Source organism: Aptenodytes patagonicus, chromosome 3 (assembly GCF_965638725.1).
Source record: "Aptenodytes patagonicus chromosome 3, bAptPat1.pri.cur, whole genome shotgun sequence".
Taxonomy (NCBI): Eukaryota; Metazoa; Chordata; class Aves; order Sphenisciformes; family Spheniscidae; genus Aptenodytes; species Aptenodytes patagonicus.
Window position 1 is genome coordinate 61536780 of NC_134951.1, and position 15875 is coordinate 61552654.

Here is a 15875-nt window from a genome sequence, read left to right on the forward strand (position 1 = left end):
TTTTTAATATTATTTTAGTGCTTTAGATTCATGAATATATTTAAGGACTACAATGATGCCAAGCACTGTACAAACATGAATGCCAGCCCTGTTTCTTGGAGCTTGCAATCTACATATTAGACAACAGGCAACTGGTGGGTACAGGCGGAAAGTGAGCACAAAGAAACTATGAGCAAATATTATTCACTGTGGTAGACAGGAATATAAGTGCATTGGCAACCTAATTATTGCCAACAGAGCAAAGAGGTGTGTTAGGGAAAATAATGAGAGAACTGTTTTTGAAAAAGTTCTCACAAGGAGAGAAACTGTTTGGGAATTTTACAAGTATGGAGGTCAAGCTGGCAGCATGGGGACAGAATTTAGCTTTTAGAAATGGAAGGAGGAGAGATTAATGTGGAGTCTCCACAAAAAGCTTTAAATGTAAAAAGATTTAGCTTCTACCTGATGTAATATGGAAGATGAAATCTGTAGCAGGATGCAGAGAGGAGTAACCTAGCCAAAGACATGAGTCCTGCAGCTTTCGTCTCCTTAACTCCACATTTGGTGAGTTCAAAAAAAAGGAACAATTGTGGTGTTTGACACTGAGAGCCCTGGTTAAATGTTATAGCTGTGTCAACAGGTAGAAAAGTCTTCCTCTTCAATATGCAAAAATAATCTTCAGAAATTAAATCGTGCACAGTCCAAACCATAGTTGACGTCTAACTTATATCCTCAAGTGATGGGCAGACTTGAGGATACAAGTGCCATTGTTCACTATGGGAGGTAGCAGAGAAGGTTAGGGAGGAGCAACTAAGGGTTCTGGTTTTAGCCATGCTGAACTGGAATTGCTGTTTAATTATCCATGGGTAAATATCACAGAGAGAAGCTGAGATTTCAGTTTGTATAGAAGGCACAGAGTGAGCACAAGCCAGGTACTCCGTGACACCTCAGAGAGCCGACGACAGCAGAATTTGCGTTTGCGACTGTGACTACCCAGTTCACAGGAGGTGGAGAAAAATAAAAGGCAGAGGTTACTGCTCATGGCAGCACGCTGGACAGAGAACCATCAAGAAAGGAGATGAATGATGAGAAGAGGAAGGTCAGCACCTGCAGAGGAGAGAGCTGAGGCCAGTGAGGCAAAGGTTTCGGGAAGAGGAGAGCAGCGGTTGTGCGAAAGGTGGCTGGATGACCACAGAGAGGACTGTGTGCGCTGGGTTACCAGTACCCAGATTTGGATAGGAAGAGGTTATCTGACTGCAGTTCCAGCTGTGTGCAAGGGACAGAACACAAGATGGGAGAAAATCTTCTACAGAAATGGAGGAAAGTAGCTCCAGAAGGTGTTTGAAACCATCAGGGGGGAGAGAGAGAGAGAATGGGACAAGCAGGGATAAGGGTGGGGTTGATTTTTTTATGAAAGGAATTCACATGTATTCGTATTGGGAAAGAAATGCAAAAAAAGAGATCAAGAGAAGAGTCTGTCACTGGGACAAGCAGAAGTTTTACAGGACAAAATTCCTGTGACTGTAGTAGGAGAGAGGGGGAAATGATCTGTAAAAGGAGGAGTGAAAAAGGCTGGCAAACTGAAGAAAGGAGGACTACTTTATCAGTTTCCTCACACAAGAAATGGGAGAGATGGTGTGGAGAGAAACAAGTGGAGATGGGAGGAAGGAAGTGGACGAGGAGGTGATGGGGGTGTCTGGGATGGAACTAATAAAGCTGGAGGAGCCAAGCTGCTTCATCAGAGAGAGAGACAAAGTGAAGGAGGAGAGGAGGAATCAGTGACAGAAGTCACCCTCATTATAGAACTAGTACCAAATACATTTTCACTTTTAAAGAAGGAGCCACAGGCAGGAAGTAATGCTGTGGTAAAGACAGGGTTGAGTGCTGGCAGTACATTCACTGCTGTGAGAGGCAGGGCCTCATGAATCAAGGGTAGGGGTGAGATAATCAGCAAAACAAACAATAGTAGCAAAGGAACAAAGTAAGGAGAGGGTTTGAAAGCAGTCAAGAAGTCATTCACACTGCGGGTCACAGGTTGGCCAAGTACAAGGCTGTTTCCCAACGTTTCCCTTTCCTTTTCTTTGCAGTTAAAGCCACTCATCTCCCTCCCCATTCCCGAACTCTATATCCTTTCATATCTATCCTGCACTGATTTTTGCATGCCTACTAAAATGCAAGGAAAGCTACAGCGTCAGTCACGTTTCTATACACATATGCCCTAAATGACTCTTTGGGTCAAATCCTAACCTAATGTAAATTATCATTGCTTCAATGAAGTCACTGAAGCTATAAATATATCTTTTAGCTGTGGACCTGAATCTTTATGCTTCTGTATTTATATCTTACAGAGGAAAATTTCTATAAGGAGAATAGTGTCTCGTCTTCTGGTTTCCATACAATATCGTTCCTATTGCTTTCTACAGGAAGATGTTATTGCTTTTATTTCCCACTGTTTCCTTTCTCTTTGTCCATCTGTTGATTTCATCAGTTTCATTGTTTCTCGCTGCTTCTAGAGTCCCTTCTCCCATATGCACATCCATGCTAATGGGGTCTTTTTTGTGCATCCCAATTTAATGGTCCCTCCATACACCACAAACTTCCAGAAATGAAAAATGAGAAACCCATTTATGCCTCTCATCCTGTCCTGATATACAATGGAGACAGTGGGGATTGTGACTGTGAGCAAAGGCTGAAACTTCACATCCCTGTGGGTACTTAATAATAGAAAATATGTCCCTATTTAGAGTCATATGTCCTGTTTGAGTTACAGTTGTAACCACAGTCATATGCCTGACAATCCCCTTCATAGCAGCAAAGTAAGAAAACACTCGGGCAGAATTTCTTGTAACACATTTTACAAATATTTACTGTTATTATCCTACTCAAGTCCAGTTAGGAAAACAAGCACCTCAGCACCCAGTATGTCAAAGGAATGGGATTCTGTGTTTGTTTGTACATGCATGTGTGTTTTTACTAAAACAAAACATGACAAAAGAACCACTTCTGATAACAGTGACATGTAAGATAAGTGTAAAATAGAATAGTCAAAAATGTGTTTGATGGATGAGGTTAAGGATGGAAGCTTCCGTAGCGATTCAGCTAATGAGCCTTGTTTTATTCATCTCACGTTACTGCTGCCAGGAATGTATCAGTCGTACGACACTGCTAGTGACCTTTCAGGCACAGCCAGGGTAAAATGCCTGCAGAAAGAGCAGCATTCTGCATGCTTTAAGAAACTAGCTCAGAGTCCACAGGGAGCTTTTAGCACAGTCTGGACACCACAGGCTTTGCAGTGCTGAGAAACTGCCACCATCAAGAAAACTTGCTACAAAGAAATTACTGAAATCATTTTGTTTTGGAGTTCACTTTCTATTACGTACCTTTACCTACCTTGCAAAGTTTGTTGTTGTGTGTAAGAAGCCATTGTACATCTACAACAAGGTTGCAGTAATATCCTCTGCCCTACCATCATTTGATTACACACATGGGAACTTCCACTGTCAGTTGAATGCAGAAATGTCTCTGCAAGCTTGCCTTGTTTGTCACGTGACAATCTGGCTTGTTAACACTCTGTCTTTACTCTGTGCAACAGGGCAAAGACGCAATGCGTGCAGAGATATTCATCACGCATCTTTCTCTCATGCCCGCACAAGCTCATTTTACTCAAAGAAATCTTTTTCTTAACACGTTGGTTTAGCTTTCTGAAAACAACCCTAAAATCACCCTTAAGACCTTTTGCCCCATGACTGCAAAACAGAGTATCTATGCCTGCAGCCTTCTAATAATGGTTTACCAGTTGCTTGAAGAGTCTTGGGAAGTACGCAAGAAATGCTAAGCTGGACAAATACATATAAGCAACATCCATAAAGTGATATGGGTTGACACCAGTGAGACACTCAGCCCGACACAGGTATTTTCTGACTTGTGTTGTCAGAGCTCAAGAGTGGGAAAAAAAGGGAAACTGGGCAAAAGAACAACAAACCATAGCTACAGCAAAGATATGTCCATTCTTTTTGCTGTAATCTTTGTATTTGAGTAAGAGGGTTTTTATTTTCTCCCAGCATAGCACTTCACTGAACAATATTCCTATACTGAATTTTTCACTCTGTGCCTATAAACTTAGTATGCTTCCAAAGACATGATCACATTGTAATGAAGTTATTCTGATGGTTACAGACAGTGAGTAAGTAGGAAGCAACAAATTGCATTTATCTTGATTTTAGCAAGATTTTGACCCTATGAAAGGTTTGCAAGCAGGCCAGGGAAGCACTGTCCAGATACAGTCATCATAGGCTGTGTGCAGAATTGTTTAAAACTCTATTTGAAATTTAGTTATCAACCAGCTGGGATGACATTTCAGATGGGATCCCACTGGGACCTCAGCTAGGGAAATTATTCTCTTCATTATTTTTGTTAACAGCAAGGATGATAGAGGAGAGAACATCTGTAAAAATTTCAGATGAAACCAGACTGGGAAGGGTACGAACACTTGTGAAGACAGGATTAGAAGTCAAAATGATCTTGAGAAGTGGCTTGAAATCAAGAAGATGAAATTCAATACAGACAAGTGCAAAAGAACTCCTGTGGGGAAGAATCAATCAAGTGTCTTCAGATAAAATACGGACTACTTGGCTAGACTACAGTTAGTGTCAAAACATAAAGATACAGATCTGATTATTAAGCATTTGTATGACGCTGTTGAAAAAAGAAGGGGGGGGGGGGGAACAAAACACCCCACCATGTTATTCCAGGTAATGTACAGAAGACCCTACACGGCAGTTGTTCCAGTTAGTGCTGATTTATGCACCACACTGTAAGAAAAACATAAGCAGACTGAAGAAGGATCTCCAGGGTTGGAAATTTAGAGGCTTGGAAAACATGGGCCGTGAGAAAAATTTGAAAGAACTAGGTATGCTTAAATCTGGAAAAGATGGATAGCATGAAAATACTTTTTGAAAATGCTTAAAAGTAGTTATAAAAGAAAAAAAATGGTTCATTTGTCTTCATATCCATAGGGAGAAAAGTCCAAAATGTAGAAAAGTAGTTAATTTGCAGGAAATTACATTTAAATTAGACATTAGGAAGTTAGACGTAGGGAAAGGCAGCACAGAGAGATTATAGAACCTCCTTCATTAGAGATGTCAGGGACTAATTTAGTAAAAAATCATTCTGGGATAGGAGTATATGTAATGTTGCCACAGAGCACAAAATCGGCTAAATTATTTCTGCAGGGGCCATTCTTGCCACGGAAGAAGGTGGATGACAGGTTCAACATGTCTGTGGTTGCAATGGAGACATACTGTACCGGTCCCGTCTAAAGTTTGGTGGCCCTTTGCTTGCAAAGCAAATGGTGGACAGAGGGGTACAAGAGTTTGATTTTGTAACATGTCTGGAATGCGTGTGACTGCATTGATAAGCATGGCGCACATTGAGGGGTACCTTAGTATAAAATAACCTCATAAATGCAAGTTTTAAGGACTCGAACCACTGTGAAAATTCTCAAACCAAGGGTTATAAATTTACATTTTGTGATTTTTATGTGAATGTTACTGTATTTTAGATCTACAAGAAGCTATCCTCTATCAAAGAACCTCTTCTTTTTTTTTTTTTGCCCTTAAAGTACACTGAGCCAATCTGTCAGTAGCAGTGCCCAGACCTGTGAAAAATGCACTTCCATACCTGAACTCTTTGGCCCTTTTCTATCAAAGTAAAGTCAAATTCACATCTGCTATGTAAGAGACAGTATTTCAGGGATGAGAGCTGCCCACAAATAACCCCCAAAAGCCAATAGTTGGGTCTCTTGGTGCAAAGGAAGCAAAGGGTCTGCTTTTACTTGAGTAAAGAAAGCGTTATAGCAGAGAAACAGGGTCTCAGGTTCAGATGAGATTGAATTGCCCTGGAAATTGTCTAAAATAAACATGAGAAGACCATCGGGAACTGGCAGTCACATGAATTAATAAATAAATCCCACCCTACAATCTTCCTGCAGACACCCAGCACCTTGAGAGAAATGCTGGTTTCCTTAGATCTGTGAAGCCTCATCTCTGAAGCTCAGATAAATTGTTCCAACCGTCTGTTTGTGCTTTTCAACCCAAATGTCAAAGCAGGGAATCAGAGAAACTTCTGCCTCTCAGACAGAGTCAGAGCAATGTGCTCTCTCCTCTACATCACTGAACCACAGTATGACAGCAAGGCAGACACAGTAATCACAGTCAGAAGCAATGCATTCATGCCAATAAACAAATGGTTTTCAGCATTTATAATATCTGAATAGCATGTTGTTTTGTACTCCAGTGAGGTGGTCTACTTGAAAAATAGGGATGTGCGGCTATTTCTGATAGACAGATGGCTGTTATAAATCCCTCATTGTCTTTCTGTGATTTTAAAATTAATTTGATTTTAAAATTTAAAAAGGGACTTTGCCTTTCTCTATGTTTTTTTACCCTTTTTCTGCATCTCCACAAGTACCTGGTCTAATTTTAACAGATTACTAGGGGGTCCATCAAAAATAAAGTGTGTGCTGGGTGGTTCTTGAATGATAGTGCCTATCACTTCTGAAAAGATGTTGCTAATGAAAGCAATTTCCCCCCCTTTCAGTTGATTTCATAGGAGGATTTGACTCTTACGGCTATCAAGGTCCACAGAAGACATCTCATTTACAGCTACAGCCCATGTATATGTAAGTACTTAACTTCTGAGGTATTCTGCAGAGTGGCAGGCTGATATTAAAGGATCATTAAGCTGAAAGATGACGTGACTTAAAAATTTAGAATAGGCAGAAGAAGCCTTTTTTGAGAGACTGAATTCATGCTACACTTAAGCACCAACACTACTCTTCTGTTGAATTATAATGATTTCTTCTGGCAGGATACAATGTGTCACAGTTGTTTAAATAACACCCAGCTCTCACCTGATTTTCCCCCATTTTCATTCAAGCAGTTTCCACTCAAAGGCAATGAGAATCCGGTTTAGTAAAAAAATAGGCGAATCTGACAAAACTTGGTTGCAAAAAAGTGTTTTTTATTAAATTTTACCAAAAGTTCAGCAACTTGCTGATTTAGTGGATGCATTTAGCATTTGCCTTACCAGCACTTCTGTTCACTGAGGCACCTCTGTACCTCATTTCCAGTCTCCACATTTAAAAAAAAAAAAAAACAAAAAAACCCAAAAAACCCAAACAAACAAATGTAACAACATATGGCTTTTAAAACCAGTTTGAATAGAAGACAGTGTTCTACCTAACCAGTGAGAGTGACAACTCCATCCACTGCCTAGAAGTGCAGCCTGATGTATTTGGAGATTAAATGGGTAACCAAATCTCAGCACATACACACAACTGGAGTACATTCACACTAGAGCTAATACCCAAGCATGGACCAGTCTAGGAATAATCATCTCCAAATATCTCTTGTACTGATGCCAATTACAATTCAGAACAGTCCTGACTTCCCAGATAAATCTTACCTCACTGCTGCAGCCTTTTGAAATGTTTTTTACTTGCCATCACTGGCCTACACGGTAAAAGCACAGCACAGAAGAGCTCACAAAGGGGCAACGCTTACTTTTTTCCTTTGTTTCTCTTCTGAACATTTATTTTGAGGAAAAGAGCTGAATACAGGCAAACAATATCCATCCCAACATACACTTCCATTCATCCTTGAATGTAATTTCATTTCTTCTGATTAGTGGAAGCAAGTCTGCTAATGCATTAGTGGATTTTTGCATAGAACTGGCATTTACTCCTTTATCAGTGGTACAATAAATTCTGTGGTAGTGCTTAGGATTGGGCCCTTTGGGAGCTTTTCTAGGAGCTTTTTAATAATCTCAAATTACAACAGTGCGTATCTCCAATGCCATCTTAACTTCAGCTTCCCATCTGTCTGTGCTCAAGTAAAGATTTTTCACCTGCACTTTTGGCACAGTGCTGTGCATTTAGAAAATGTTATTTCCTTCCTAGTATTATGTGTGGCTCATAGGTACTTAGAACAATTCTAATCCTATTTCTTTCTCAGTATACCATACCTTGTCATCAACATATGGAGCCCTCTAGCTGAGATATTATCCCATTCTCTTTATGCTCTCAGTGTTTCTTCCAGAACAGCAGATTGCATTTACTGAGCATCTTCATACTGACTGGAAAGAAAGCTAGACCTGTGGAAAAAAAGAAGGCAATATTTTTAACCTTGTAGCTGAACGAAGAGATATATGATTAATCCATGTAAACTGCGTTCCACCTTATTTCAATGCTGCATTCTCACTGGAGTATAGGTGATTTCGCTGTCTTAACTGAGAGACAGAAGTCAGTATCTAAGCTGACGTTTTGCCCAATCAACCCACAAAAGTATTGCCATGTCTCGGCCACAAAGACAGACACTTCATGTTTCCCTCTGACTGAATAGAATGTGACAAGGTTCTCTAGAATTGCTACAGTCTGTCCTTAAGAGGCTTTTACAGCATTTAGTAATACATTTCTGTTATTTACAACTGAGGGGTACCAGGAACACATGCATATGTATTCACACTGCAGTTGCTCTGTAAATGTAGGCAGACCATTAGGTAGCAGAGTGACAAATTCGAATGTCAAATTAATCAAGCCATGGTTTGATCTGCATGTAGCACTATTTACAGCAATATTATGTACTGGAAATCAAAACACACTGATATGATAACAGCAGGCCATACTCAATGTTTTAAACCTTTATGTGTTGGGAGGAAGGGTTTGGTTCCCTAGGGATCTTGTTCACCAAAGAACATCAGTGTTAGCCTCCATAGTATTCAAGGAGAAAAAAAAAAAAACAGGACTTTACATTACTCTCTGGCCAATGTCACCTGCACCTTACAATGCTCAGCATCTCTAGGGGATGAGTAAAAGATAAGAATCATTTAACATAGAAAGGCAGAAGGGAGAGGAGGGGAGGGGAGGGGAGGGGAGGGGAGGGGAGGGGAGGGGAGGGGAGGGGAGGGGAGGGGAGAATAGAATAGAATAGAATAGAATAGAATAGAATAGAATAGAATAGAATAGAATAGAATAGAATAGAATAGAATAGAATAGACTTTCTGCTTTATGGAGTCCATTGCCATACTCTCACCACTGTCCAAGGTATAATCATATCCATCCAGGATACAGCTATACCCATACGTATCCATATAGCTGTATCCATATAACTATTTCCATGACTGCTACGAAATGTCTGAATCCATAGGCAGTGGAGGATATATTAAGCACCATCCTGTCTAGTTCCTGCAAAAGATCAAGAAAATATAAAGATAGCTAGTTGCCACCTCTGCATCCTCTACTATTCAGGCTCACATTGGGTGCAACTCATGTGGAGCTCTGGGTTTATGAGAAATAGGAGATAGCTGCCTTTAAATCATCTGGTTACTAAGTATTTCCAAAGGCACAAGAGCACCTCTTTTTGTTGTGGTAGTACCTATATGTTGGGCATGCTACGAACGTGGAGGAGAACATATGGCTTCATCTTTGAAGAGCTTACCAAAACAATATCAGCTTTTGGGGGCTTCAGGGCCACGAAAATGATCAGGGGGATGGAACACCTCTCCTGCAAAGAAAGGCTGAGAGAGTTGGGGTTGTTCAGCCTAGAGAAGAGAAGGCTTCGGGGAGACCTTATTGCAGCCTCTCAGGACTTAAAGGGGGCTTATAAAAAAGATGGCGGCAAACTTCTTAGCAGGGCCTGTTGTGACGGGACAAGGGGGAATGGCTTTAAACTAAAGGGGCGTAGATTGAGACTAGATGTAAGGACGACATTTTTTAGGCTGAGGGTGGTGAAGCACTGGCACAGGTTGCCCAGAGAGGTGGTGGATGCCCCATCCCTGGAAACATTCCAGGTCATGTTGGACAGGGCTCTGAGCAACCTGATCGAGTTGAAGATGTCCCTGCCCACGGCAGGGGGGTTGGACTAGATGACCTTTAGAGGTCCCTTCCAACCCAAACTATTCTATGGTTCTATGATTCTATGATTCTAATGGTAGTACAGATTCTGACAAAAAGCAAATTTCAACATGTATTTCAGTAATAAGCACAGAGAACCCCCCATATATTTACCGGATCAACTCATACACAGAAATAGTACAAATCTTAAAGGCTTATAGAGTTGTATGGTAGCTCTCACTCATCATCCACATACTGCTTGCTGACGTGAATTGATTTAGTGGATTGTGATGACAGAATTCATTCAACACAGACTTTTATTTCAATTCAAGCCAGACAGATTTACATCCAAGTGATTTAAAGCAATTTTAACTGTTTTATACATGCACAGTTTAATTATTATCCTGAAGGAATGCTGGGTTTAGTAATTGCTAACTGTTAAGACACACTGTTTTGCAACCAGTTTCCTCCTGTGTGCTAAAGTTAGCACTTCATTTTGTTAATTTGGAGGTTATACTGAACCTACACAAACTTACATGTGCAATTAAATAATTATACTGATTTATTCAGGTTCCTCATGTTTACATTTTTATTGTGTCAGGACTTTTTTAACTAAAGAATTATTACTTTTTTTTTGTGATACCAATCAAGCTCTATTTATAAGAACATTTGAACTCATTTTAGACACACACAGTACATTTGTGTGGAATTTCATCAGTTATGCAAAACTACCATAAATGAACAGGATACTTAAGGAAAAAAAATCTTGATTTATGAAAAGGAAGCATTATCTGTAGATAGTGAATTGAGGTGACTATCTCTGGCTACTGTTTCCTTAAATAGTGTAGAATTATTAGATTCAGGCTCACTTTGGTTTTTTTCTCTATATTTCAGGCTTTGAATTCCAATCACAACTCTCCTTATCATCTCTCCCAATTTCACATTTAATTTAAATCAGCTTATTTTTTAAAGAGAAAAATATATTCAATTTTAAATTACGTTTTAAATAAAACACTGGTGTTTTGGGTGAGAATTCTTATCATGATGTTTATCTACCTGTTATAAATGGCTTTTTTTATTACTTAAGTGCCAACAGCATGCTCTATGCTGTACAAGCCAAGAAGCCTAGACAGTCCCTTCAAAACGAATATGTTTTTTAAACAGAACGGGACAGAAACGGTGCTCATGTACCTCCTTGCAGTGTGGCCACAGCTGATGTCCTAAAAAGCAGCTTCCTGGCATTCTGTGCTGGAGATGTTAGTGCTTATTTCCAGACCATGGGACAGCACCACAATAAGATGGTGGAAATCAATTGTCAAGTGAAAATTCTGCTCTTGGGAGGTGATTGAGAAAGGTGACTAAACACAGCACTGATTCTGATGCACATGAAAAAACACAGTTATGGTTGTGGAACAAGACTGCACTGCATGATCACTGCTCCAAAAACAGGAGGAAGGAGGGAGGGGAGAGAGATTTTTCTTCACGTTTTTCACAATAAACTTGTTTGCTCAAGAACAGAAGTGGTGAAACAAAAAGCATGCATGTCTGATGCTGATGCCTAATGCACTAGAGAAATTGCTCAAAAGCAGTTCAGCCCTGAAGTGAAGCTTGCTTTCCTCGTATTCTGTGAAGTCTGAGAATCTTTGCATTATATCTCTCTCTCTCTCTACAAACACACATACTATATATGCATAGAAGCACACACACCTATATGCACACAGACCCCTTTATATATACGTGTGTGTGTATATACACGCTCACTTATGTGTATTCTGTTACACAGGACTACTGGTAGGCATTGCTTTTCACCAGAAGGCACTTACAATAGTTTCTGTCTAATAGGATCCTACCTTTCCCCAAAAGTTAAAGGAAATTTGAGGCAATAACTCAGGGACGGAAGGGTGTAGGGGGGCCTTACTACCTGGTCCCACCTTTTCTCTCTGTTGTATTTGCATATACATTATGCTGGCCATGGTCTCCTAGCCTAAAGCTGTAGGTATTTGTCTAGATAATTTCTCATACTGAAAGTACCTACATTCACTTGAAGTATAAATGAAACATAAGCAAGACACAAAAAACAGCGCCTAGAGTATAACCACCATGACACTCAGCAAGTTCATGCAGTACAAATCTACTGTGTTGTTATCTCCTCATGTTTGTGGGATTCAGACATTATCGGCAACATATCATTTAAATAAACTACCAGCTAAGCCTTGTCTAGCAACCAACAACATCTTGCCTGTCTTAGACTGAAAGCTGGAGTTACAAAACACGGGTTTGGGACAGGACTTTTCAGGTGTACGGGGCTGTGACACTTGCACATGCACTCTGCTTTGCGAGTGAGCCTTGGGTGACTTTCCCAGGCACCTTCGATTCAGCCCTTCTGTCCTCATACTGTGTCACTTCTTGCTTTTACAAAGACAGCTACATTTCTGATGGATTATTATAGGTCATGTCATCTTCCAGTTGACACCTGGATATATAGTTAAGACTATAATTAAACATCACTCCTGCCTCGAATGGTTTAGAAAACATGTGCTGACTTCTCTGACAATGTTCCAGAGAGAGCCAGGCAATCACCTGAGCAAACACCTTGCCTTTCTGTCCTCTTCATCCCGTGTGCAGCTGAACTGTTACTGACTGGTGGATTACACTTGCTTGCAAAAGGGCACCAGAGCAGCAGGTATATCGTGGATTATACATATTTTTCTTTTTCTATCTTTCTTCTAGGTCAAAGTAAACACGGGAACTACTCAACGTGGGCTGGAGGACCTGTTGAAACTTTCAGGATGGTCCCCTGGTTCTTCAAAGAGCAAAAAAATCCAGTTTTTGTGCTAAAAAAACCCAACAAAAAGCTGATTGAACAGTGAGACAAAAAACAACGGATACCTTCAGCCCCTCTTTCTAACAGGTACTAAGGGAGATGCCCCGGACCCCCACCTTGGACCTCCTGCCTCCCAGCACCAGAGGGCCAGGGCAGAGGCGTTGGTGCCATCTTCTGGCTCTTCCCTACCCCGGCCACTGCCAGCGCGGCCCATCTGGATTAAGACATGAACCCAGCCAATTCGGTGCTTTCGGAATCCCCTCCGCACTCCTGGCCGCGTCGAGTCTCCTTAGTCAACACAACACTAAAAATACCAGGATGACCTTGCAGCAGAAGTCAATAGACAGCGCGTTGTTTGCCCTGAAGGCTGTACAGTTCATACTTGCCTTAACCCAACTGCATTGCACATCAGAGAAACTCAGTGCAAGCTTTCTGAAGTAATGTCCTTTAGGCTCAACATGCTGCTGTTAATTCTGAACGATTTCTAAGTCAGTGGTTTTCTTTGGTTTTGTTTTGTTTTCATGTCAGGGAATAAGGCTCTGTGGCTCCACAGCTCCAGAGCGACCGAGTAGAAAACTGCCAGCTGTCTGAGAAGTGCTTTACTTTTGAGGCTCCACAGTGGTCAAGAAACAAACAGTTTATAATGGTTAAGAAAAAAAAAAAGAAAAGAAATGAGACCTTTTGGGGGTTGGGGTGGGGAAAGGGGTAACATAAACTAATAATTGAACCTACTGGAAATAAGCAGCAGAAACAGTGCTTCTTAATCCCGCTGTTTTTATTTATCGCACTGTAGGTGCTTTTATAGCTATCTCTAAATGTCTTTTACTAACTACAGAGACATCTGCAGATTTCTATCAACAAAGGCCAACTGAATATGTACTAGCTACGTTTACTCTTTTATATCTAATTTCAACTGAAAATTCTCTGTAAGTGAGCTTTTTTTTCTAATTGCACCATAAGGGATCCTTTTTTCTTTGTTTGTTTCAGTTGGGGAGGGCGGGGAGGGACTAGTTGAGTTGAAGAAATATTGGAGACCTTTTTGTGGTATATTTGGGGGATCTGTTGTGTGTTAGAATGTGTATTTTATCTTCCTGTATTATTGTGGCTGAAAAAAAAAACTGTGCTGTTACGTAGTTGGCAACAAGATGCCTTTGGGAATTTTGCTAGTAGGTCAATGTGTATATGAAATACTCTAAACTCCTAGGAACATATGTTTTGTTCTACATCTGATCTGTATTTTCAAGCACTTAGGTGGCTTACCTTAGGAAAACCCCAATATTTTGCTTTTCAGAAACTTGGATTGTCATTGTTTCTTTGCTCAGACCTTGCATAGGCAAACGCACGCACCTACCACACCTGAGGTGACCACATAGCTTTTGAGGGCAAGAGGGAAGGTCAGCGCTTGGAAAGGCTCGAGCTGCCCCAAGCGGCTCCCTTTTCCTTGCTGGCCAAACGCTCGCACCCGCACGGCTCCCGAGCTCCCACGGCCTGTGCGCTCACGCCACTCATCCATCCCTGTACAAACCAGTGCCCTTTGCTGTGTCTGCATGGGTGTACAGTGTCACAAGCAACAACTCTGGACAATGACAGAGGAACAGGCATTCACCAGTGAAAACAAGATACGGGACATGTTCAGGAACTATACTTGCATTTATTCAGTGAGATTTTTATATATATATATATATATATATATATATGTAAGTGTGTGTGTGTGTGTGTATGTCTATGTATATAAAATACACAGGAATGGCTATTGACAGGGGCTGCATAAGCCAGGAAACATCTGATGCAGGAGGCCAAGGGCTCCAGCCCCACATCCTGCTAGGGATTTCCTGCATGAATTAGACATGTCCCTTAGGCCTGATCCCGTAAAGCATACATTGCTGACTTGGATCTCAAATATAAATTTTCAGACTTGGGTACCTGAAATTCTGAGTTCATTCTGGGTAGAGCTGCTTTTCACTCCCTGGAAAATCATGCAGCTTCCAAGTGTCAGGCTGAAATTTCCCATAACTTGAAAAATTTTGAAAGTTTCTACTTTTATGTAGTATTAAATATAGCAGATGTATAGTATTAAACACAATGTAGAGGTTTCAATGGAATGAAAATGTCATAACAGGGTATTTTAGCTTTCCCTGTATACCAGTTAATCAAAATCATATTTCTATAAAAACCATTTTTTACCGTGAAAAGAAACCAGTTTAGGCACATAAGCAGCAATGTAATTTTCAGAAGATAATTTTTCATACTTTTCAGTGATTTCCCACGGAACTACTGGTAGCTAGCAATTTTAGAAGTCAGACAATTTAATGAAGTATCTACACGTAGCTTTTAGGCCTGATTTTAATTTAGAAAATTTTGGCCTTAATTTCTCTGTGTCTTAGTCTTCCCATCTATAAAACGGGAATATCATCTGCCTCACAGGCTTTTTGTGAGGTCTGAATTGTTAATGTTTGTAAAGTGTTTAGGAAATAGGAAGAACATCTAACTATTAAGGATTACAATATAAATGCGTATTCATATACTACATATAGAGTAGATATACACACACTCACATACACACAGTATACATATATATATACACATACATACCTATATGAAGTTGGTATTCATAACCCTGCTTAAGTTGCAGTTAGAGCACCACCATTAAAAAGAAATTAGGGCTGTTGACTACTAAACTAAATGATTAGTGGACAGATCTCTTCTGGAAGCAGTTTAGAGCACAGTAATGTGAGAATATCTGGATGACATTTTTGATTTGTACAGCTGTATCCTCCTCAAAATCCAGTAAAGTGTTATTTTTCTAGGCTGGGATTTTGTTATAAACTTAAATATTCAGAAGGCAAGAAATACAATCCAAATGTGTCTTTTCTTTTCTTTTCTTTTTGGCATTTGTTAATTCTGAATGTATTTTTAACAAAAGTGATTTTTTTGACTTACTAGTGTAATTTGCATTTAAAAAAAATAAATGGAAAAAATATAGGTTTCCAAGCTATTCATGGCCCCCTGCTGCTATTCACAACTTACAGAAAACTTAGAATTACTGTTCCCAACTGAGCAACAATGCAGGATAAAGAATCCTATTACATTTACATGATGACAATCCCGATCTGTGCAGTGCCTGGATGTGACAGCACTGAATAGAAATTGCCAGGTCATGACACCATTTTAACTCTGTCATAG

General features: G+C 40.2%; 1 protein-coding gene across 1 annotated transcript in view; it reads left to right on the top strand.

The window, feature by feature from the left end:
- Positions 1-15674, top strand: part of NKAIN2 (sodium/potassium transporting ATPase interacting 2) — a 563371-nt gene extending 547697 nt beyond the window's left edge. The window contains exons 6-7 of the mRNA XM_076333525.1: positions 6577-6658; positions 12599-15674. Of these exons, the coding sequence (XP_076189640.1) occupies positions 6577-6658; positions 12599-12608 (92 nt within the window). The 3' untranslated portion in view covers positions 12609-15674. The remainder of the gene's footprint in view (positions 1-6576; positions 6659-12598) is intronic.
- The last annotated feature ends 201 nt before the right edge of the window (positions 15675-15875 follow it).